Source organism: Thamnophis elegans, chromosome 7 (genome assembly GCF_009769535.1).
Source record: "Thamnophis elegans isolate rThaEle1 chromosome 7, rThaEle1.pri, whole genome shotgun sequence".
Taxonomy (NCBI): domain Eukaryota; kingdom Metazoa; phylum Chordata; class Lepidosauria; order Squamata; family Colubridae; genus Thamnophis; species Thamnophis elegans.
This window is the reverse complement of record NC_045547.1, coordinates 19,324,624-19,348,896: the sequence shown is the minus strand read 5'-3', so window position 1 is coordinate 19,348,896 and position 24,273 is coordinate 19,324,624. Positions and strand designations below refer to the sequence as shown.

Genomic DNA, 24,273 nt, shown 5'->3' with positions numbered 1-24,273 from the left:
TTTTTGGATAGAACGGAAGAACTGCACAAGCTTCACTGATATCATAGCATCGCTCTCCTTTATTTTAAGAGGCTATATGTAGGCAGCGGTGCATTGGACAGATAAACATGTTATGCCTCTGCAATCATCCTTTAGAATTCTCACTATTGAAACCTTTTCATCATCTTGTAATTTTACTTTTTCAAAAGCCAAAAATTGCTTTTCTCACTGAAATACTGGCCCGGGCGCCAGCATTTTAGCAGCATTTCCACTGTAATGAAAAGAAAACCTCAACTCTTACATTCGAGGCAAAAAGGGGCAATCACAAATATCACTGTGTTTATTTATTAGTTTCAAAATTGTACACTGCCAACTTGAAAATAATGCTCAGCCACTTACAGCAGTAAAAATAGAAAATAAAATTGTAACACCGTAAAACTATCATAAAGCAATAAAAATGCAATAAACATGCCATTAAATAATACCAACCATCAACTCCATCCCCTATAATAGTGTTGCAAGCAGGCCTCTTGTACCCAGAGGACTAAAAATGGGTTTTTGTCAACTTTCTGAATGACAGCAGGTGGTTTCTCTCTCAGTTGTTCCCTCTCCATCCTTCTCCTTCACTCTTCCAACTGTCGTGCAGTAATGTCAGTCAATGTTAGTTCATTTCGGGTTAGGACCTCAAGAGATGACACAAAAACATCATAACTCTCATCCAGTGAGGAGAGTATGATATAAACTTATTGTAGCTCAGAGAAAATTAGTTCTTTTTCATGTAGCTCCTGAAAAAATCCTTTCATAAAGGTTAAACGAGCTAACATATCTCCACCTTTCAGAATACGTGCCCTAAACAGTTTGCGTGTAAGATGTATATGTGCAGCTACAGTGTCATGTACATAAATTCTCTTAAAATTCTCCCAACATCTTGCAGCAGAATTTTCTCCATGAATGTGTACTAATTGTTGATCATTCAGTGTTAGACCAATAATACACAATGCCCGTTTGTTGCATCGCTGAAAATCTGCTATTTTCTTGGCATCATCATTGTTATCTGGATTCCAAGCAGTTACATCCGGTGGATTCTGTATAGCATCCCATAAACCTTCCCTACACAGGAGTAGACTGCATTTCATAGACCAGGAAACATAATTTGTTCCATCCAACCGGGTTATCATTGATAGGCTTGTTGATGGGTCGCTTGTCATCTTCTCCAGTATAGTGCAATCACTAAATAAACAGCTCTCTGTATGCAGTATTGCGTATCAACATCAAGTCTTCTTTAGCTACATCTGGTACACTCTGGGCCCATAACCAGTGTTAGGTAAGCTCCCTGTTGGGAGAGCGAGTACGTTCAGCGAAGCGTTGTGAGAGTTGTGTGGGAGAACACACAAACCAGCCTACAGAGACACTGCAGTTTAAATAGGCTTTTACTTTCGTGGAAATAGAGGTTCAGAGTCCATCAAACAGTCCAAGTCATACACGAATAAGACAGTCAGTCATCAATGTCTTTCAGTTAAGGGATAATCCAAATAACATAGTCCAGTATCATATAATCAGTCGAGTAATCAAGGTTTGCTAACAGTTGTAAAACTTACAATAGCTCACGGCACTCAGATCAGATCAGCCCAGCATCTAATGAACAGAGAGAGAACTAACAGTTGTTCTGGCTCCCTCTTATGACCGATTGAGAAAAATACAGCACCCAATCACATTTACAGCATGATTTAAAGAAACAAGTACATCATTGTTATATGATTTATATATTGCCAACCCAACCGTTAGAATTATATTTCTAACAGTGACAATAATTAATCTGTGGAACAGCTTGTCTCCTGGAGTAATAGGTGCTCCATCATTGAAGGTTTTCAAAAGTAGACTGGACAATCATTTGACTTAGAATGGTATAAAACAGGGGTATGAAACTCAAGGCCCGGGGGCCAGATCCAGCCTGCATTGAGCTTAGATCTGGCTAATGGAGCCACCATCTTCCAGTGAAAAGAGATCTTGGGAGGGCAGCAGGCAGCTCTCCCGAGCTCCATTTTTGCTGGCAGAGAGTTGCAGGAGGCCATCACAGTCAAAAGCAGAGCTCACGAGCCCATTTTCGCTGGCAGAGTAGTCAGGCCACCACAGGTGCTTCCAACATGAGTGACGTTGAGCTAGCCATGCCCACCCTACCCATGCTATAGATAGACACATGGCCATCCTAACCATGCCCATCCTGTCCCCCCCAAGGTCAAACACAACCTTGAAATTAAGTTTGACATCCCTGGTATAAAGTCTTCTGCTTTAAGCAGGGAGTGTAGAAGACCCCTGAAGTCCTTCCAGCTCTATGATTCTATGTACTTAGTTTTGTTTTTATAGTTTTTAATACAATACAATACAATACAATACAATACAATATAATACAATAGCAGAGTTGGAAGGGACCTTGGAGGTCTTCTAGTCCAACCCCTTGCCTAGGCAGGAAACGCTATACCGTTTCAGACAAATGGCTATCCAACATCTTCTTAAAGACTTCCAGTGTTGGGGCATTCACAGCTTCTGGAGGCAAGCTGTTCCACTGATTAATTGTTCTAACTGTCAGGAAATTTCTCCTTAGTTCTAAGTTGCTTCTCTCCTTGATTAGTTTCCACTCATTACTTCTTGTTCTACACTCAGGTGCCTTGGAGAATAGTTTGACTCCCTCTTCTTTGTGGCAACCCCTGAGATATTGGAACACTGCTATCATGTCACCCCTAGTCCTTCTTTTCATTAAACTAGACATACCCACTTCCTGCAACCGTTTTTCATATCCCTAATCCAGTCCCGTTCTCCAGTCCCCAAATCATCTTTGTTGCTCTTCTCTGCACTCTTTCTAGAGTCTCCACATCTTTTCCACATCCTGGCGACCAAAACTGAATGCAGTATTCCAACTGTGGCCTTACCAAGGCATTATAAAGCGGTATTAACACTTCATGTGATCTTAGTTCTATCCCTCTGTTTATGTAGCCTAGAACTGTGTTGGCTTTTTTGGCAAGTGCTGCACACTTCTGGCTCATATTTAAATGGTTGTCCACTAGGACTCCAAGATCCCCCTCATAGTTACTACTATTGAGCAAGGTACCACCTATACTGTACCTGTGCATTTCATTTTTCTTGCCTAAATGTAGAACCTTACTCTTTTCACCACTGAATTTCATTTTATTAGATAGTGCCCAATGTTCAAGTTTGTCAAGATCCTTCTGTATCTTAAGCCTATCTTCTGGAGTGTTGGCTATTCCTACCAACTTGGTGTCACCTGCAAATTTGATGAGTTCCCCATTTATTCCCTCATCCAAATCATTGATGAAAATGTTGAAAAGTACTGGGCCTAAAACAGAGCCTTGGGGTACTCCACTGCATACTTTTCTCCATGTATCTGCAGTTCCATTGAGGACTGCACGTTGAGCGTGGTTGGTCAGCCAGTTACGGATCCATCTGGTGGTGATGCTATCTAACCCACATTCTTCTACTTTATCTAGGTTAGTAGGTTATGGTCTACCTTATCAAATGACTTACTGAAGTCCAAGTAAACTATATTCCTCTGGTCCACTAATTTTGTCACTTTGTCATATTTTCAATGATTATTATATAATATTTAATATAATATTTTCAATTATTATTATATACAGGGAATTCTCAACTTACAACCATGCATTTAATGATTGTTCAAAGTTACATGACCTTAGAAGCTTTATAACCACTGAAGAAAATGACTTGTGACCATTCTCCATACTTACAATCGTTAAGGCATCCCATGATCAAATTTTGGATGTTTGGCAACTGGTTCATAGTTATGATGTTTGCAATATCCCCCAGATCATGTGGCCACCTTTTGCAACTTTCTGAGTCAATGGAGAAGCCAGATTCATGTTACCATGTTAGCAACTCCAGTGATTCACTCAGAGGTGGGTTCCTACCGGTTTGGACCAGTTCAGCTGAATAGGTAGTAACTCAGCTGTACACATGATCATACCTGTTCTATCCTGGGTGCTGCCATCTTTATTTTCTGTTCTGCACATGCGCAGAACAATCTTCATTGGAAAAAATGTATTTTTCCCCTTTTTTAATGGTGTGTGCATGCCAGTCCTAGAGAGGTCCCAAAGATGGACCATTTTTCACAAGTTGTTTATGCCTTCCTCCAGCCTTCAGAAGCATTCTGCAGGGTTCAGCAGGGCTGGGGGAAGGGAAAAATGCCTGTTTTTGCAAAAAAAATGGCCCATTTTCCCATCCATTTTTCCGCAAAAACAGGGGCATTTTTGCCTTCTCCCAGCCCTGCTGAAGCCTGCAGAGTGTTCCTGGGGGCCAGGGAGGAGAAAAACTTTTTTTTTCTTACTGGGTAGTTTGCAAGCGCTTCCTTAGCTCTGGCAAGGCTGGGGGGGGGGGGGCTCTCTCCTGTCAAAACTTTCCTCTATTGTTTCAGTGGGCATGGCTTGGTGAGGGGGTCATGTGACTGAGTGTGCATGAGTAACGTCAAGTTGGCCATGCCCACTCATCACATGCCCCCCCCCCCATTTAGCCATGCCCATCGAACCGGTAGTAAGAAATTTTGAAACTACCCCTGGATTCACTTAACAACTCTGTCAAGAAAGGTCATAAAATGGGGCAAAACTCATATAACAACTGTCTTGCTTAACAGAAATTTTGGGCCCAGTTGTGGTTGTAAGTTGAGGATTACCCATAATGGTTTTAGATAATAACTATTTTATATTTCTGCTGCTTTATTGGATTGTTGTACGCTGCCCAGGGTCACTTTCTGTGAGATGGGCGGCCATATAAATTAGACTAATAAAATAAATAAATACATAAAATAAATAAACAGCACTTTGGAATAAAGAATAATAGATTTTCAGCAGGTTTTTTTTCAGTTGCCTTTTTTTACTAAAACAGTGAGAGTAGTGAATAAAAATAATATCTTAGGATAAACAAGGAAATATAAAAACCTCCAATGGAAATATAAAAGCATATTAAAATATTTGAAAACTTAGCCTTGTGGGTTTTTATGTTCCATATCTTAAGAAGATTTTGTTTTTTTTATAAAGGGCGGAAAGTTTGGATCAATTCCCTTTTTTTAAGGACAACTCACCCCCAAATTTTCTTCTTGCACTTCAAAGTTGGTGTAATATTAGGATATATGCTGGAGCAGCACTTCATCAGGAACTGGTTGCTTTTCATCACAAAGGTGAAAACAGTGTCATGTTGTGATGGAAGTGCCAATGTGTTTAGGCATATGTGTGATCTGATTCTTCTTCCTAGAGTATTCCTGCAAGTGCAGGGTCCACCGTTTGGATCATTGAACACCACTTTGCATGGTCAGCTGCATCTCCAGGGCTCAGGTCCATGGCTTGCCTATCTTTGTTGATGGCGTGTTTCCATCTCTGTTTTGGGGTACCTGCGAGGTCGCCGGCCATTGACTTCCAGTTGGTAGGCAGTCTTGGCAACAGTGGAAGGTGCTGCTCTCCAGATATGTCCATACCAGCAGAGCCGGGCTTCTCTCGGTTTCTCTATAATTGGTGCCACACCAGGGGTGAAATCCAGCAGGTTATGGAGAACCGGTAGCAGAAATTTTGAGTAGTTCGGAGAACCGGCAAATGCCACTTCTGGCTGGCCCTGCCCCCATCTATTCTCTGCCTCCCCAGTCGGGAGGAAATGGGGATTTTGCAGTAACCTTCCCTTGGAGTGGAGAGGGAATGAAGATTTTGCAGTATCCTTCCCCTGCCATGCCCATCAAGCCACACCATGTCCGCCAAGTCATGCTCACAGAACCGGTAGAAAAAAAAATTGAATTTCACCACTGCACCACACCAAAATGTTGTTGAATGGTGTCATTTGTAATGTGGTCAAGAAGGGAGATGTTGTGATGTGATGCATGTTGGAAAAAAAGGAAGCACTTGTGTTGCAATACCATGGCTAGATCAGGGGTTACGAACCCCTGGGCCGTGACCAACTACTGTGGCCTATTCCCAACCAGGCCATGCGGGAGGAGGGCTGGTATGCACAAAGACACATGGAGCTCAACTTGCAGCTGATTAAATCAGCACTCAGATTGCATTATAACATGACTAATCTACTAATTGACCCAATTACATTTTGAATTAATCTACCAATTCAGAGAAATTAAAGCCACTTGAATGCCTTTCCTCCCTTCCTTGTTTGCAGACATCTCTGTCAGCCTGCTCGCGGTTGTCGTCAGCTTCTGTGGGCTCGCTTTGCTGCTAGTCTCGCTCTTCGTCTTCTGGAAGTTGTGTTGGCCATGGTGGCGAAGCAAACCCACCGCTTCAGACACAACAACCATCCCTCAGAGCACCACCACCGTTCCTCCTGAGTTTTTGGAAACCAACGAGAAAAAGGAAAGCGTTAAAGAAAATGGGAAGCCCTCGACACATATCCTGGAAGCCGCAATGAAAATCAGCCACACGTCCCCAGACATTCCAGCAGAAGTCCAAAATGCTTTAAAAGAACATCTCATCAAACATGCACGAATGCAAAGGCAGATTACAGAGCCTACATCTTCGTCCAGGTAAGAGAAAGCTAAACTAACTTTTACAGAACCTCACACAAAACAGACCACCTAGGTGAGCATCAAAAACAAATGAATGGTGCTGTGTGATTCTTAAACAAAACCTAGACAACGGACTCCTAGGGAATTGTGATGTTGTCACAGAGGGTCCACAAAGGTTTGAAGAAATATTAAGATTTGAATCTTGAGTTAAACCGTAGTGGTTCGTGGCCATGGTCCATTGCCACAAAAGGTATTTAAAGGAGGTTGATGGTGAAGAATAGAATAGAATAGAGCAGAGAAGAGAAGAGCAGAGAAGAGCAGAGAAGAGAAGAACAGAACAGAACAGAATAACAGAGTTGGAACGGACCTTGTAGGTGATCTACTCCAACCCGCTGCTCAAGCAGGAGATCCGATGCCATTTTTGACAGATGGCTGTCCAGTCTCTTCTTAAAAGCTTCCAGTGATGAAGCTACCACAACTTCTGAAGGCAAGCACTGGCAGATTGTTCTCAATGTCAGAAAATTTATCCTTATTTCTAGGTTGAACCTCTCCTTCATCCGTTTCCATCCATCATTCCTTGTCTGGCCTTCAGGTGCTTTTGAAAATAGGTTGACCCCCTCCTTTCTGTGGCAGCCCTTCAAATACTGGAAGACTGCTATCATGTCTCCCTTAGTCCTTCTTTTCATCAGACTAGACATACCCAGTTCCTGCAACTGTTCATCATTTTAGCCTCCAGTCCCTCAATAATTTTTGTTGCTCTTCTCCACACTCTTTCTAGAGCTTCAACATCTTTTTTATGGTATGGTGACTAAGGTTGAGAACCACTGCTATACAATAATAAATTCAATAGTATAAAGATAAGCATTGATTTCAATTAATGATATTCAACTCACCTTTAATATATATCATGTACATTTTTCTATGATTGCTTTAAATTACATTTAAATCCAGGATTAAATGCAGTATTCCATGGGTATCCATATAGAGTATATTTGGGTTATCTGAGCGGCCGTCTCTTGCCTGTCACATCTACCTGACCCACCAGAGCAGGGAGGGAAGGAATGTTATGGGTCCCATCCCCTAGGGCAGCGATGGCGAACCATTTTTGGCTCACGTGCCATAAGTGGGGGGAGCGCATGGGGGTCATGCACGGGCGTGCCACACCCATAATGCAATGTGTGATCCCCCCAGTGTGCATGCACGCATGACAGTTGTGACCCCCCCCATTTTTTGCTTGCTTTTTTCATCCTCCCCAGGCTCCAGAGGCTTTATAGGAGCCTGGGGAGGGTGAAAACAGCCTCCCCCACTGCCCCAGAGGCTTCAGGGACCTTCAGGAGGCTTCCTGGAAGGCTCCAGAGGACTAAAAATGACTCTAGGAACAAACTGGAAGTCACTCTTTTTGCACTCTGCAGACCTCCCAAAAATTGCCCATTTTTTGCAAAAATGGGCCCATTTTTGTTTTTAAAAAAGGCATGCGTAGCCTTTAGGAGACTTATAGATTGCTCCTGGGGGCAGGGGGCAAAAAATGGCCTGGTTTTTGCTCATTTGTGCCCTCCCCAGCCCCCAGGAGTACTTGGGAAGCCTCCTAAAGGCTATACACAGCCATTTTTGCAAAGGGGACAGGGCTTCGGGAGGCCACAAATGCTGTATTCTGTGTATAAGACGCACCCAGATTTTCAGCCTCTTTTTTGAGAGAAAAAGTTGCGTCTTATACTCTTCAAAATACGGTATTATATGATTCTCTCTTTTATTAGTTGTATTAATTTTTATATGGAGTTTTTACATTCTTGTATGCCACCATTAGTTGCCACGTGTGAATAGGCAGCAATATAAATCTCCTAAAATAAAATAAATAAATTAAGGGAAGAAATTTAGCAGCAAGAAAAGCTGCTTAGAAGAAGTGATATAGACCTACACTCCAATCTGTATCTAGTTTTCTTTTCTCAGAATTAAACATGAATGAGTCTTTACGAAGCAAGTGATAAATCACAACAGTGTACATAACAGCTGACCACAAGATAAATGAGACTACTATAGTTTCCTGCTAAGTGGTTAGAAAATAGTATGGCACTTTTTCAACATTTGATCTAGCAGCTTAAAGAGGCTACAAAAACAGTGAAATGTTTGGTCACCTTAAGGCAGAACAACGCACAGGGCTAACATAACAGTTATACTCCATGAAATGAAACCCTTTCTGTACCAGAAGCATTCCAGTGAAGATGCAAAATACCTATTTCTGCCATCTGTTTGATTGATAAAATTTGGGGGAAAAAATCTAAAGTTCATTTAATTAAAATTAAATGAAAGACACTGATTCTAAATGACTTCAGGCAACTGAGGGTAACCAAGGACAATTAAAGTAAGAACAGGTCACAGAAGTCCAGAATAGATGAAAACCCAAGAGAATATCTCAAAAGCAACCAACAGGGCCCTTTTTATGATAGAGGAATATGAAGAGCACAGATAGTCCTCAGGTTGCAACCAAAACTGAGTCCCAAATTTCCATTAATAAGCAAGACAGTTGCCAAGTGAGTTTTGCCCCATTTTATAACCTTTCTTGCCACAGTAGTTACGTGAATCACGGCACTTGTTAAGTTGGTAACGCTTTCGTTAAGTGAATTTGCTTCCCTATTGACTTTGCATGTCAAAAGTTCTCAAAAGGTGATTGCATGACCCCAGGACACTACAACCATCATCGATACATGCCAGTTGCCAAGTATCTGAATTTCGATCACGTGACCATGAGGATACTGCAATGGTCATAAGTATGAAATATGGTCAGAGGTGGGTTCCTACAAATTTGCACCAGTTCAGGCGAATCGGTAGTGGAGATTGCGACTGGGTTACTAAATTGGTAGGGATGACTGGCTGGCCATGCCCCCAAATCACTTCCATGGTCGCCCATGCCATTGCCAGCATGGTTTTTTACTCCTTTTTAAATGTTCTGTGCATGCGCAGAACAATTTTTCGGCAAATGCGCACGCACGCATAACAGCGCATGCAGCAAATTGGCAGTAACCCCAGCAGAAATCTACCCCTGAATATGGTCATAAGTCACAGTGCTGTTGTAACTTTGAATAGTCACTAAATGAATAGTTGAGAAGTACCTATACATGAACGGAAAACACAAGTGCTGGGATAAATATAGATATGTTTCTCTGTGATTATAATACCTGAGGCACACAATAAGTTAAGGTAAGAAGTAACGCAAATAAATTTCAAAATGTACTAGCTATTTTTTCTTAAAAAAAACACAATTTATTCTTTACCATTAATAGTTCACGTACATCCTTATCCAACAATCAGAATTCTACCAGGATATAACTGAAAACAATATGCTAGTACTTAGCACTTAGCTGTCACATTAACTGAGGAATGATTTAAGAAGATGACCATTAAATGCATCTAATTTTAATGCACTAAGAGACATTAAGGGCTAAATGCACTGAGCTTACATTTGAAGCAATTGAAAGAATACTTCCTTGGACAGAAAATTCTGGACAAAAAATTAGAAAAAATTACACGTGTCTTAGTTTTGCAAATTATGGCCGGTATTGTATGTATGCAAGGTTGATTGATTGATTCATTATGTGCCATCAAGTCATTTTTGACACCTAGCAACCGCAGAGGTAAATCTTCTCTACAAAAAACTATCCTCAATCTGTACTTTCAAATCTTCCAACAGTGCATTCAGTACCCCTGTAACTGAGTTCATGCATCTTGCTGTTGGTCGTTCTCTTCTCTTTCCTTCTATCTTTCCCAGCATTAGATCCTTTTCCAGAGAGCTTGGTCTTCACATAACAAGTTTGAAGTAGGATAATTTCAGTTTACTTGTGCCTCAAGTAAGATTTGTTCGATGATCCATCAATTTGTTGGCTGTCCTTGGTATTCACAGGAGTCTTCTCTGACACCCAAGTTCAAAAGTGTCAATTGTCAGGCCTGCAGCCATCTTTTCTTTTGGATCTTTGGCCTGGCGCACTTTCTATTATTCTACTATGCATTTTCTATGGTGGGAAAATGGGAGTGGGGATTGGATGGAGTTGGATGGTATGTAGCCATAACACAATTCTTTCTAGAAAGCCAAGGTCATCCTTTGTCTTTGCACCTCTGCACCTGACCGGAACTGGATGGGTGGAACTGCCAGCATGGCAGTGAAAGATAGGACCATGTGATGGACTTGGGGGTGTGGGGGCAAGATCTTCAACTTTCAACTGAGTGGGGAAAACTGGGAAGCTTTCAGATTCACGTTTTCCCAGATGTGCCAACATGGCTCTCTTAATAAATTGGAACTTTGAGCAATACTTTCCCTTGGACTCTGATTTACTTTTGGATGCTATTTGGAACCCTGACATCAATATCCTTCCTGTCCTACTTCTTTAAAGAACAATCTTTCCTCCCAAAGAGTTTTTTAATGACCCTGTAATCCCTTGCATCAGGGTGGAATCAGGAAAACTGAATGGACCTGAGCATTTACTGGCTGGATGCTCTTCCTGTCGCCAATGTAGGGTTCGCACCATTTTCATTGTGCCCAGAAAGAAAAATATCTGCCTCTACCTAGGATCAAACTCACAGCCTCCTGATTGTGAAAGAAGAGCTCCACCTTTAGGTCACCACACAACTCAACTTTTCCTCCCAAAGTGTGCCCCATGCAATTTAATTTTAATTTTTAAAAAAATTTTTAATTTTTCTCATAGAGCCGAGGTGGTGCAGTGGTTAGAGTGCAGCACTACAGGCTACTTCAGCTGACTGCAGTTCTGCAGTTCGGCTGTTCAAATCTCACCGGCTCAAGGTTGACTCAGATCTTCCATCCTTCCGAGGTGGGTAAAATGAGGACCCAGATTGTTGGGGGCAATATGCTGACTCTGTAAACCGCTTAGAGAGGACTGAAAGCCCTATGAAGCGGTATATAAGTCTAACTGCTATTGCTATTGCTATTTCTATTTGACTTTTAATAGTGGGTTTGAAGATCCTTTGCATTTTCAGCTATCAAAGTAGTGTTATCAACATAGTGTACGTTATTGATTTGCTAAGTTCTGGCCACGTCATGAATTCCTGATCTGCATATACGTTTCCCATCAGGACAATGGGATCCCCCTTTGACTTATCCTTTTCCATTGCTTGACAAGATTGACAAAATCAGAGTTTTTTCTATGATTGATGAAGCCCATTTTTGCTATTCTTTGGCTTTCTCACCCATCCAGTGTATATCAGCAATAATGTATAATGTTTCTTTACTAAAGCTAGCTTGAATACCTGCCATCTCTTTTTCCCTGTAGGGCTCTAATCTGCATTGGATGATCATAACCATTATTTTGCTACCATGTGGAATTAAGTATATTATATGATAAAGGGATATGGTGGCTCAGTGGCTAAGATTCTAAGCTTGTCGATCAGAAAGGTTGGCAGTTTGGCGGTTCGAATCCCTAGTGCCACGTAACCGAGTGAGCTCCCGTTACTTGCCCCAGCTTCTGCCAACCTAGCAGTTCAAAAGAATGTAAACATGCAAGTAGAAAAATAGGGACCACCTTGGTGGGAAGGCAACAGCGTTCTGTGTGCCTTCGATTTTGTCATGCCAGCCACATGACCACGGAGACCTCTTTGGACAGTGCTGGCTCTTCGGCTTTGAAATGGAGATGAGCACTGCCCCCTAGAGTCAGGAACAACTAGCGTGAGGGGAATCTTTACCTTTATGATAATGCTTGTATGATAATTTGCAGACCCTGTTAAATCTCATTGATTTTGTACTGGAATGTAAATTGACATCTTCCAATTGGTTGGCCATTGGGTCATTCTCCAGATTTGTTGGCATAGCTTGGTTAGAATCTTGTCTGGGTTTTTTTTCTTTTGCTTACCATATTTTCAGTGAATAGTCCATCATTACCTTCCAACTTGGTAATGAACTGAGTGTTGATCTAATTTCATCTTCTAGTAGTTCCATTCACTCTTGAAACTAAGAACATCTTCTTGGATGTTGACATCTCTACTATATCTTTCCGTATACCGTACGTTTATGATATTCTTTCATCTCCTTTGAATTGGTTACTCTATGTTCATTGGTATCTTTTAGCACATCAATTCAAGGTCCTTCTATGATCAGAGATATTTTAAAAGACTGTCCTTGTTTTTCTATGTCTGTTTCCATCTATACTGTCTCTACAATTGTTGTTATACTGCTCCTTGTCTCGTCTAACAGCTGCCTGAAACTCTTGGTTAAGTTCCTTTCTGACAAGTTTGTCTTTCTTAGCTTTGTTTTCTTTTTCTTCTTCTTGGCAATTTCCATGGTTTCCTCTGACATTCATTTCCTTTCTTCTCTTTCTTCATTTTTGGCAGTCTCTTTTCACATTCATCCTTAACAGCTAAGTTCATTTCATAATTCCTCTGGTTCTCTATCAATGAAATTCAGGACTTCAAATAAATTCCTGATACGTTCCTTGAAAATGGTAAGCATATGTTCAAGATCATGAGATTGCGTCATGTATGTAATAAATGCTCCTTTTCAATTTACAGCAAGATCTATCAGTATACGTGTCCCTGGGAAATATTACTACAAGCTTTGATGTCCATTTAATCTGTGGTCTTCAGAAAATTCCTCCAGATTTGTTCCCACTTTCCCCAATTGGAACTATTGGGGGTATAATCCTTATGCCCAAAATAAGCCAAATACTCCATGCTGTTCCTAGTATCATTCCAAAAAATGTATTGGGTAGGACAGAGAAAAAGGAATAGATATGGCTGTGACAGATGTTGTGGCCAGCAGAAGTAACAGTGACACACCATTCCATTTCAGGAAATGGTATGACTAGTACATTTGCTGTCAGATTCACTCCAAAAATCCTCTAATGAGTTATATTGTTTCCCTTCATAGGAAATTTTCATTGAGTCACTGTATAGTTCATGGTTAGAAACTGAAGCATAGGATTTAGGGAGCCTCAGTATTCTGGATTCCCTAAATCCTATGCTTCTGTGTCAGGAATGTGAACATACACCAATGCTGAAATAGTTCTTTGTCCTATATTCTCTTACTTGTTGCTATCAATAAAGAGTGCAGTACAGTGATGGGATTCAAACATTTTTACTACCGGTTCTGTGGGCATGGCTTGGTGGGCGTGGCATGGCATGGCATGGCGGGCATGGCAGGGGAAGGATACTGTAAAATCTCCATTCCCTCCCCACTCCAGGGGAAGGATACTGCAAAATCTCCATTCCCTCCTGATCAGCTGGGACTTGGGAGGCAGAGAATAGATGGGGATGGGGCCAGTCAGAGGTGGTATTTACCAGGTCTCTGCACTACTCAAAATTTCCACTACCAGTTCTCCAAAACTGGTCAGAACCTGCTGAATACCACCTCTGGTGCAGTATCTGTTTTCCATTTCTATGCATTAATAATAAAACTATCAGAGTTCAAACGGTTCTGATGAAAGGAAAACTATCTAAGGTAACCTTGAATCTGAAGACTCGTTGCATAGGAAGGGGAAGCAATGCAATGAACCTGAATTAAATATTTTACATTCTCCTATTTTGCACTCTTTTATAAGAGACCTGCGTATAAAAAAGGTCTTTATGTCTAGATTCCAGGCAACAATAAATGACATGCAAAGAAACAGTTTTGTGTTACTGTCTGTTTACCTCCAGAGTGCAATTTCACTTCACTTGGGAGCTCATGAAAAGCATTCTTGTTGATGGGAAAGAAGGAAAAAAACCCAATTCCTACAAATACTTTTATGAGTGAAAAAAAAAGCTTATGGTGCTGTTTAGTTTGATCATTTCACCACCTAAAATCTGAAATTAGGAATAAGACTTTGAATGTACATTTTATTTCATGATTCCAAAGTAGATAAGTATTCATCATTCTTTCTAGTTGTAATTGAAAATTTAATTTTACAAAATTAGACTTGTTACATTTTGCTGTGATTTTGCTGATTTCTAAGAACTCTGTAACAAAATTCTCACATTTGCTACATTCGTTTTCAATATCTTGTAGATTATTTCTGTGCGTTTTCAGACTTTTGTTATCATTGATCAGAAGAGGAGTTGGCTTCTTTCAAAATGTAACATTTTATCAAGTAATGAGAAAGAATCTGGGACTACAGCTTTTATATCTGGACACAAGAAGATAATGGATTTTCTTTATTTTCTTTTGCTTTTAATTACAGAAAACATGCCACTAAGATTAGATTAAATTCCGTTTTTTTTCCCCAGCTAGAAAATGGCAAGGCTGCACTTAACAGTATGATTTTTGTTCCTGAGGGATTCTTACTCATAATGAGGGTTTCAGAGATTAAAGGAGAGGAGACATGTAGTAAATTCCTTATAATCTGTCCATTATCACCGCTGGTTTCCTTATTTATTCAAGGTTACAATAATGTTTTCTTATCAATTGAATGTTCTATGCAGGGGCATAAGAAATTTATTTAGGCTGGGTATAGGTTTTAATTCTCTCTACCCAACCTTGTAATTGAATAAAGAAAACTATATTGTTTCATCTTCTTTCTTTTAACGACCCCATAAGCCCTTGTGGGGTGGAGTCTAGGCAACTGAATGGAGCTGAGTGTTTACTGGCCGGATGCCCTTCTTGTTGCCAATGCGGAACTTTGTTCAGCAGATACATTCTCATTGTGCCCAGAAAAGAGAGAAATATCTGCCTCTACCTAGGATCGAACTAACAGCCTCCTGATTGTGAGGTGACAGCTCCACCTCTAGGCCACTGCACCACTCATAAACTATATTGTTTGTAGCCATAAAATACAAGGTTCAACTCCTGGCATCTCCGAGTTAGATTCTTGAACTTGGTCAACATGTCTCACTGGAAATGAGGCAGCTTTTTAGTATCCTATCCAGGGACACTGGCGAGTAGAAATGTATAAATCTGTCTAGTAAGAACTTCATTTTAATTCATTTCCTCATTTTTCCAATTTTGCCATTCAATTTTAAATGCTTTTTAAATATGTGCATAATAAACGTATTCAAATTTCCCTCTGTGCTTTTCCCAACACTCATTACTAAAAGCATTTTCCTTAATATAAAGTCTTTTTGTGGTTACATTCATCAAAACACTGATGATTGTGTTCATTCCCCTTTAATTTATAGCTCTTTGGAAGCATCTGCATTGTTGCTGCTCAGAAAACTCACAACATCACAATGGAATGTCACATTACATTACATTGATTCAGGAAATTTAAAACTGAGTATCTGCAGTAAGACTAATTGCAAGCATGTGAATTCAAGCATAGGAATAAAGTGAAGCAAATAGACAGACATATACCGTATTTTTTGGAGTATAAGATGCAGCAAGGTTTTGAAAAGGAAAAAAAATTTAAAAAGTTTTTTCACTCTGCAAACCTCCCAAAAACTGCTCATTTTTCATGAAAACAGGCCTATTTTTTTTCAAAAAAGGGCATGAATAGCCTTTAGGAGGCCTGTAGAGTGCTCCTGGGGGAGGAGGGGCAAAAATGAGCAAAAAATGGCCCATTTCCCCCTAAAATGGCCTCATTTTTTTTTTCAAAAAAATGGCATGGATAATCTTTAGGAAGCTTATAGAGTGCTGCTGGGGGCTGAGGGGGCCAAAAACGGATTGTTTTTTGCTCATTTCTGCCCTCTCCAGCCCCCAGAGCTCTCTGAAAGCCTTCTAAAAGCTATGCATGGGCATTTTGGTGAAGGGAGTGGAGGCAAAAAATGCTGTATTCAGTGTATAAGATGCACTCAGATTTTCAGCCTCTTTTTTGAGGGGAAAAAGGTGTGTTTTATACTCTGAAAAATACGGTAAGTCTTGTTTTTCAAATATTAGAAGCTAACTATTGGGTTAGGATGTAGACCTCAGATAATTTTCCAGATCAGCACTGATGTGTTAGTAAGTTGCACATTCAGCCCTACCAAGATGACTGCAATTTGTGACACAGATATTGAATGAATGCAATAGGTTCCTGCACTGGACAGGCAATTTGTATAGATTTCCAAGTTTCCTTCCACATTCATATGAATCTACAAGCCATGTCTGACTTGCCTGAAGAAAAAACTTTGTAAGTGGTGAACATCTTAGTTCTTTCAGCAAGACATACTGTATTTTTTGGAGTATAAGATGCTTTGAAGTAGAAGACACACTTAGCTTTTGGAGAGGAAAACAAGGGGGAGAAATTTGCCTCTGCCTCCCAGCAATTTGCCTCCTTGCAGCGAACAGCAAACAGTACAGATGATATACAATATTCGTGGTGTTACATTTCAAACTGTACTTGTACAGATGCTGTTAAAATTGATGTGGCTTTTTGGAAGTATACGTTATTCTCTGCTATTTAAAAGAAGATAAAATAGCACTCTTCAAATCAAGTATTTATTTTAAAAAGGTTCTTCATTTTGTTAAATTGTCTAGAACAATAATAAAGCAGTCTTTAAAAAATAAGTCTAATAATTTGAACATTCTATAGGCATTTATAGTTATTGATTGACCTCATTGCAGCAAACAACAAACAGCCTGTTTCAGTTTAGCCTGATTAGCACACCCCAAAAAAATCTGCCTCTGCCTCCCAGCAATTTGCCTCCTTGCAGCAAACATGAAACAGCCCATTTCACTTTCAATTTCAGTTTCAGCACGGGTCTCCTGATGATCAACTGTTTCAGGCTGCAGGGATTGCCATAGCCTATTGCTGCTTCTGCAAGCCCCATCTTCCCTGTTTGCTGCAAGGAGATAAATTGCTGGGAGGCAGAGACCAAAGGGTCGGGGCCGGTGGATGGGTGGGGCTAATTTTCACCCTCTTTTAGGGGGAGGAGTGTTTCTTATACTCCAAAAAATACAGAGGTTTCTGCTCTCAAGGATGCATTGAATGGTTATCTTGTAAATAGTTGAATAAATGCAAAATAAGACATTTATTTAAATAAGAATAGTGTTCCCATCAGTCACCACAATCAATGGTTAACTCAAAACCATAAGTTAAAGTTGCTTTCAGCATAATCACTTACTGAATTTTTTATGTAAGTTCCAATTTGCCAGTGGATCATCTAGTCCAACATTCTATCGTACAGGAACTCAGAAGCATGGAGACTAGAGTGTTAGCTTTCTTTCAATGCTATGTTCTATAAAATGGGCTTATTTCAGAAGTTACCATAAAGTCATCAAAAGTGTCACTGATACATCTTCTTACAAGATACTACACTTTGCAGTTATGGGCTCCATTCCTGGAAACAATCACCTGAATGGCTGCTCTTTTCATGAGTTACTTCATGATCTTAAGGAATCCTGCTTAATCTGCCATTTAGGTGGTAAAATGTATTATGTTACTTATTCAAAACCTACTAAACAATTTCTGTTGAATTTGAGTATTCTTCTATTCCTGGTCTCTGGCAAATGCAATACTCATCTTGTGGCCCAATGTCCCCATAGCATCTTGGTTTCTGCTGCCACTAAGTGAAAGAAAGAAACCAGCATCTAAGTTAAGATTAAGACTTGCTTGTTTATCAACTGATGTCTCATTACTTGGTTAAAAAGTTTGACTTGTAGCTGAATGCATGAAAATGAGCCAGCAGAAAAGCATTGTGTTGGTGCTGTTCCGATTTTGTTTTCCTCTGATACTGGATCTGGAATATTGTGCATAACCAGGCAGGAGTTCTGATGGTAGAAAGAACCTGCAGCTGTGGCCTGGCAAGCAGAAAGTAGAGTAGCAGTTTTAAAGATGATATCTAGGGAAAAGGAGATGATGGAAGTAAATAGGACAGGAAAGTTTTGGTTCAGAAGAAAGTAGGATCCTCTGTAGGATGAGAGCACAGGTGGCAATTCTTGGACAGGAAAAGCTAACAGCCCAGACCCTCAAGCAAAACTCGAGCCAGATGACAGTAATTCCATGCAAGAGTTGGTCTGAAACACAAATTGTTTCAGTAAATTGATTTGCTCTATCCTCTGCATTTGGCTGTTCTTGTCTGAAAGACTTCAGATATTTCGAAATGTCCCATTCCATGCTGATGGCCAAATATGGCTTTTTCAGGCTCATGCCCCGGTGTGCATATTTTCCAATGAGACAAACTGAGACAGGAAGATTGTTTTATTACAATTTATCAGAATATTCAGACAAAAGGGATTCCTCATTCAAAGAGGGAACCCCAATCTTTAGCTTACATCCTCTTTTATAGTTAACATAACAAAGAAATCTGAAAGAGAAAAGTTGATTGGACAAGATAACAGCATACATGTTTATTAAAATGAGGTCTGAGGGGGAATAAATTGTAAGAAGAAAGGTTGTTTAGGGTTCACAAGAGATAAGCCAGACTCAGATTTGTACTAACAAACTTTTCTTATCAGGAAGTAGTCTCCAGCTTGTTTATCAGTTTATGAATGTTAAAAGCTAATAAATCTCGAACATCACTTTAAAAGAAAGAATATAAATCAGATTAAAATACAAACTATGTTAGTTAACAAATAACAAAATCCATATTATTTGCCCCTCAGTGCAAGGAGAGAAATTAAATGCATCCAGTTAATGCCATTTTAATTTTAGAAATTGGGGTTCCACTAAATCTGCAAGAGCAATTCATCTGGCAACTTTTAGCTGCTATCGTCCCAGGGACACGAATTCCCGCTGGCCAATTTCAGTGGATCGGTGGATACTGATTTGACAAGATCCTACTGAGAATTTGCCTATTTAAATTCTCTAGGATGTGGAGGACCATTTCTGGCTTGCCTTCAAGGCTCCAAAGAACAAAGATGAGTCCAGGCAGAGCAACAAATCAAAGGGAAGGGACATGGCAGTGGGAGGAACAGCATAGCAGATGTGAGCTGCTAAAGTGTGCACTTTCTAATTAACTGTGCTCCTGACCCTTTTGTAGGGTAATCATACAAATCCCATAGGTTTTTTTTGGTTCAGAAAAGCATTCCACGTTGCTATGGGAACAAAACACATTTGAATAAGTAACACATCAATCAGCTGTCTCCCTGAAATGTTGGGATTCAGAAACTGACGCAAGCCACTGTGTCATTAGAGCATTGGCTTCCTCAAGCACAAATCTCATTGAATATGATGATATTATATCACCGAGGGAATAACTCGCTCTGTAGCATCCAACCTAGCCAGCCTATGAAGTTTCTAACAATAGAAGACAAGGGAACAATGTTATGTATTCGGTGCAGGTGTTTTAAATAGAGCTGCGCAGAAGAATTCTGCATCTACATTTTTTTTCTAGCACATCTCCATCCATTTAATGAAATGGCATTTGTTTCAAGATTTTCTTTTCCAAATAAGAGAAGAATTTCATTACAATTCTCCTGTGCCTTCGTTTAGTAATAAGGTCACCTGTGAATGTCTGTGAAGGTCCATAGTACATGATAATAAAATCACCTTCTAACTATCAACAGCTTCCTAAGCTTCCAAGCTTCTACCAGGTTCCAAAAGAAGACAAAACTAGAGGCTTCTTCAGATTAGGAAATAGCAGAACCGGGGAGTAGAACTGTACAAATCTTTTGAACGATGCTTCAGAATGCACGAAGCACCCCATGAAGCACCTCTTTTTGCATTATTAAGCAACCCCACGTGGTGCTTCAAAAGCAGACTGCCGGGCAGCTGCACAGAAAGATATTTTGCTTCAGTGTTCAAAGGTGATGTAAGCAGGAAATGGGACAGATCGAACAGGCCAATGCTTCTGCTTCTGGAGAGGAATAGTCATTCCCCTCCAAAAAAATCTGCCCCGTGTTTGATCCAACCATCTTCTATTTACGAGGCAAGTATTATGACCATTGTTCTATTGCAGCATTCATGATGACATGGGCTGTAATTGTGTTTAAAAGTAGAACAAGCACTGATTCAGTTGATGGTGCACTCCTGCCTTGGTGAAGTAGCAATGAATAGCAATAGCAAAAGCAATAGCAGTTAGACTTATATACCGCTTCATAGGGCTTTCAGCCCTCTCTAAGCGGTTTACAGAGTCAGCATATCACCCCCACAGTCGGGATCCTCATTTCACCCACCTCGGAAGGATGGAAGGCTGAGTCAACCTTGAGCCGGTGAGATTAGAACCGCTGAACTGCAGATAACAGTCAGCTGAAGTGGCCTGCAGTACTGCACTCTAACCACTGCGCCACCTTGGCTCATGAAATGCAGCATTTAGCCAACAACAACCCAAAACTGCTCTATGGGCAAAGATCTTCAAGGCAACGTATAATATGGAAAAGTATACAGTAGAACCTCTGGTCATGAACGCTTCTAACCACAATCAAATCAGGTTCCGATCAAAATATTCTCAATTTTTTTTCCGCAGCCAATTTCCTCTTCTGCACCATTTTTTTTTCGTAAGCGCCAAATTTCCAAAGTTAGATTCAGGTCACGACCAAATTAGGTTGTGACCAAAATTATGGAACAAATCATGGCCATAATCAGAGGTTCTACTGTATTTGGAAGGGAATAAATACAAACAAACACACATACACACACCAAACTGTCTTTGATATCGTGTATGGTCTTAATAGAGGATGGTGCCATTTATTTGTGTCCTCCAGAAGTGGTTGTTGTCCCATTTTGGCGAAGGGCAAACTGGGAATGTTAGGGAAGCTTCTCATGAAATAGAAAAAGGAAAAGGAAAAACTTCTTTCCCTCAGCAGGGCTTCTATTATCCTTATGGCCCATGGAAGCAATACAGGATAGCTATTATCTTCTTCCAGAAAAATAAGGGGGGGGGGATTGAAGGGTTAATTCATTTGTTTTATTTTATTTTTTTAATTTCTTAGTTTACTTTTCAAGATCATGCTCATCTACAAATCAGCATTACAGATAGTCCCTGACTTAAAACAATTCTCTAGTGACTCAAAGTTACAACAACACTGAAAAAAGTGATTTACGGCCATTTTTCACACTCATGACCGGCATCTCCATGGTCACATGATCAGAATTCAGCTGCTTGGCCATTGATTCATAATTATGATGGTTTTAGTGTCCCAGATGTCAGCGTTCCAAGTGAGGCACCCATAGAAAACAGAACTCTGAGGCAGGCAAGTTCCTCAAAGAACAATTTATTGGATACATCATATTGGCACAACTGGTGAAAGCCAACTCTGAAGTTCCCATGGCATCTAAGTAAAAAGTAAAAGTTTCCCCTTCCCCCCAAGTCACTGGCCATGCTATCCAATGAAGGTGTTGGCCAGTTGCTTGGTTACTTTGCTCCTCCTCTGGCCAACCACCTGTCGGAATGTCCTTGGTTCCCACACAAAAACTTTCTTGTTTTGGCTACCAAACCCCATCTATCCATTTCCCCCCCTCCCTCTGTTGTGTGGCAACCCTGAAGCCTCCAAGATGGCCTCAGCCAGGTTCACTTCAGAGTTGACACCAGGGTCATGTGATCACCTCTGACACACAAAGTCAGTGAGAAAGCCAGATTCATTTATCGACTTAGTTATTATTAATTTAACAACTACAGTGATTCACTTAACAATTGTGGCAAAAAAGGTTGTAAAATGGCACAACCTTCACTGAATTTTTGGCTCAGTTGTGGTCATAAGCCAAGGACTACTTCTTGAATGATGACTACTGGGGTGCAACTGGGAGATGAATTTTCATCTCTCATTTCTTATAAATTTAGGCTATTGTCACCTTTCTTATTATCTCCCTGATTTACTTATCCTCCATATCTGCCTCCCCCCCCCTCCTTCCTCTCCCCTGATCTACCTAATTCTCCATTTCCTGTTTGCTAACTGATCATTATTCTTCTTGAACTGAATTATTGAATTATCTTCCTGGATTATCTAGCATTGTTAATAACTGTTCCCTCATGAGAGTTGTAACAATAACATTGAAAACTTGTTAAATGTGAAATGCTGCTTGATTTCTTTCGTTTTTAATGGTATCCAAGTTATTTTTCTTTCCCATCAAGATAATCTAAGCTAAATTTGATTTCTGTTTCTAAATGCAGGCATGATTATTTCACCACATGAGAAAGAAAACTATTAGCAAATAGCAAATACTTTGAGGTTATATAATAGATATCATAATGGAAGACAGTATAACTATTGATATTATTGCATATATGTCTCTATGTACATGACGATAATGATTATGATGATATTTATATTTTAAAACTCTGGACACCTAGAAAACACACTGTTCAATATAGAAATGGATGGTTATATAATTGATATCACAATGGAAGATAGTATACTTTTCAAAAACAATTGACATTAGCACATAGTTGTTTATGATCTTTGTATTTTAACACTTTGGACATCAAGAAAACACACTGTTCAATATAGAAATGGATAGTTATATAATTGATATCATAATGGAGAATAGTATACTTTTCAATAACAATTGATATTAGCACATAGATGTTTATGATCTTTGTATTTTAACACTAGAAAACACACTGTTCAATATAGAAATGAATAGACTAGAATAACAGAGTTGGAAGGGACCTTGGAGGTCTTCTAGTCCAACCCCCTGCCTAGACAGGAAACCTATACCATTTCAGATAAATGGTTATCCAACATCTTCTTAAAAACAACTAGTGTTGGGGCATTCACAGCATCTGGAGGCAAGCTGTTCCACTGATTAATTGTTCTAACTGTCAGGAAATTTCTCCTCAGTTCTAAGTTGCTTCTCTCCTTGATTAGTTTCCACACATTGCTTCTTGTTCTACCCTCAGGTGACTTGGAGAATAGTTTGACTCCCTCTTCTTTGTGGCAACCCCTGAGATATTGGAAGACTGCTATCATGTCTCCCCTAGTCCTTCTTTTCATTAAACTAGGAGTAGGGGAGACATGATAGCAGTGTTCCGATATCTCAGGGGCTGCCACAAATGGAAATGGAATTTGTGATATAAAACAATAAAAATATTATTTAAAAAAAGATAATCTAAGCTAAATTTCTTTCTGTTTCTAAATGCAGACACAATTCTTTCAGGAGACATCTGCCAAGGCAAATGCAGGTATCTAGCATCGATTTTAACATGGGTCCAGAACCAGTTTTACAAAGAGGGGAGACCACAACCAGCATTGGACGGATAAAACCTGAGCTTTACAAGCAAAAATCTGTGGATTCCGAAGGCAAGCAAGAGGACGTGAAAACCTGTGGAAAACTCAACTTTACCCTCAAATATGATTATGAAAACGAACTGCTTTTGGTCACCATCGTTAAAGCTTTGGAGTTACCAGCTAAAGACTTTACGGGAACGTCAGACCCATATGTGAAAATCTACCTTCTTCCAGACAGGAAAAAAAAGTTTCAGACACGGGTTCATAGGAAGACTTTAAACCCTGTCTTTAATGAAACTTTTCAGTTTCCCGTGGCCTATGATCAACTTTGCAACAGGAAGCTACATTTCAGCGTGTATGATTTTGACAGGTTTTCTAGACATGATATGATTGGGGAAGTTATTCTTGATAACTTTTTTGAAGTTTCTGATCTATCTAGAGAGGCTACAGTATGGAAAGACATCCATTGTGCCACTACAGTAAGTACCCTGTCTTTTTTAAAAAAATGGTTTTAAGAGATTTCAAAATACCATATTTTTCAGAGAATAAGACACACCAAAATTTTGAAGAGGCAAATTAAAAAAAAAGTTTTTGCACTCTGCAGACCTCCCAAAAATGGCTCAAAAAAAGGGGGCATGCATAGCCTTTAGGAGGTTTATAGAGTGATCCTGGGGCCTGGGGGGGCACAAATGAGCAAAAACCACCCCCCTTTTCACTCATTTCAGCCCTCCCCAGCCTCCAGGAGCATCCTATAAGCCTCCTAAATGCAATGCATGACCATTTTTGCAAAGGGGGAGGGTTTCAGGAGGCCAAAAATGCTGTATTCGGTGTATAAGAC

The 24,273-nt window shown here is 40.0% G+C and overlaps 1 protein-coding gene across 1 annotated transcript in view; it reads left to right on the top strand.

Moving 5' to 3' along the window:
- SYT10 (synaptotagmin 10) overlaps window positions 1-24,273 on the top strand; it is a 55,882-nt gene that overhangs the window by 11,727 nt on the left and 19,882 nt on the right. Inside the window, exons 2-3 of the mRNA XM_032221903.1 lie at window positions 6,160-6,520; window positions 23,350-23,914. Coding sequence (XP_032077794.1) covers window positions 6,160-6,520; window positions 23,350-23,914 — 926 coding nt within the window. The remainder of the gene's footprint in view (window positions 1-6,159; window positions 6,521-23,349; window positions 23,915-24,273) is intronic.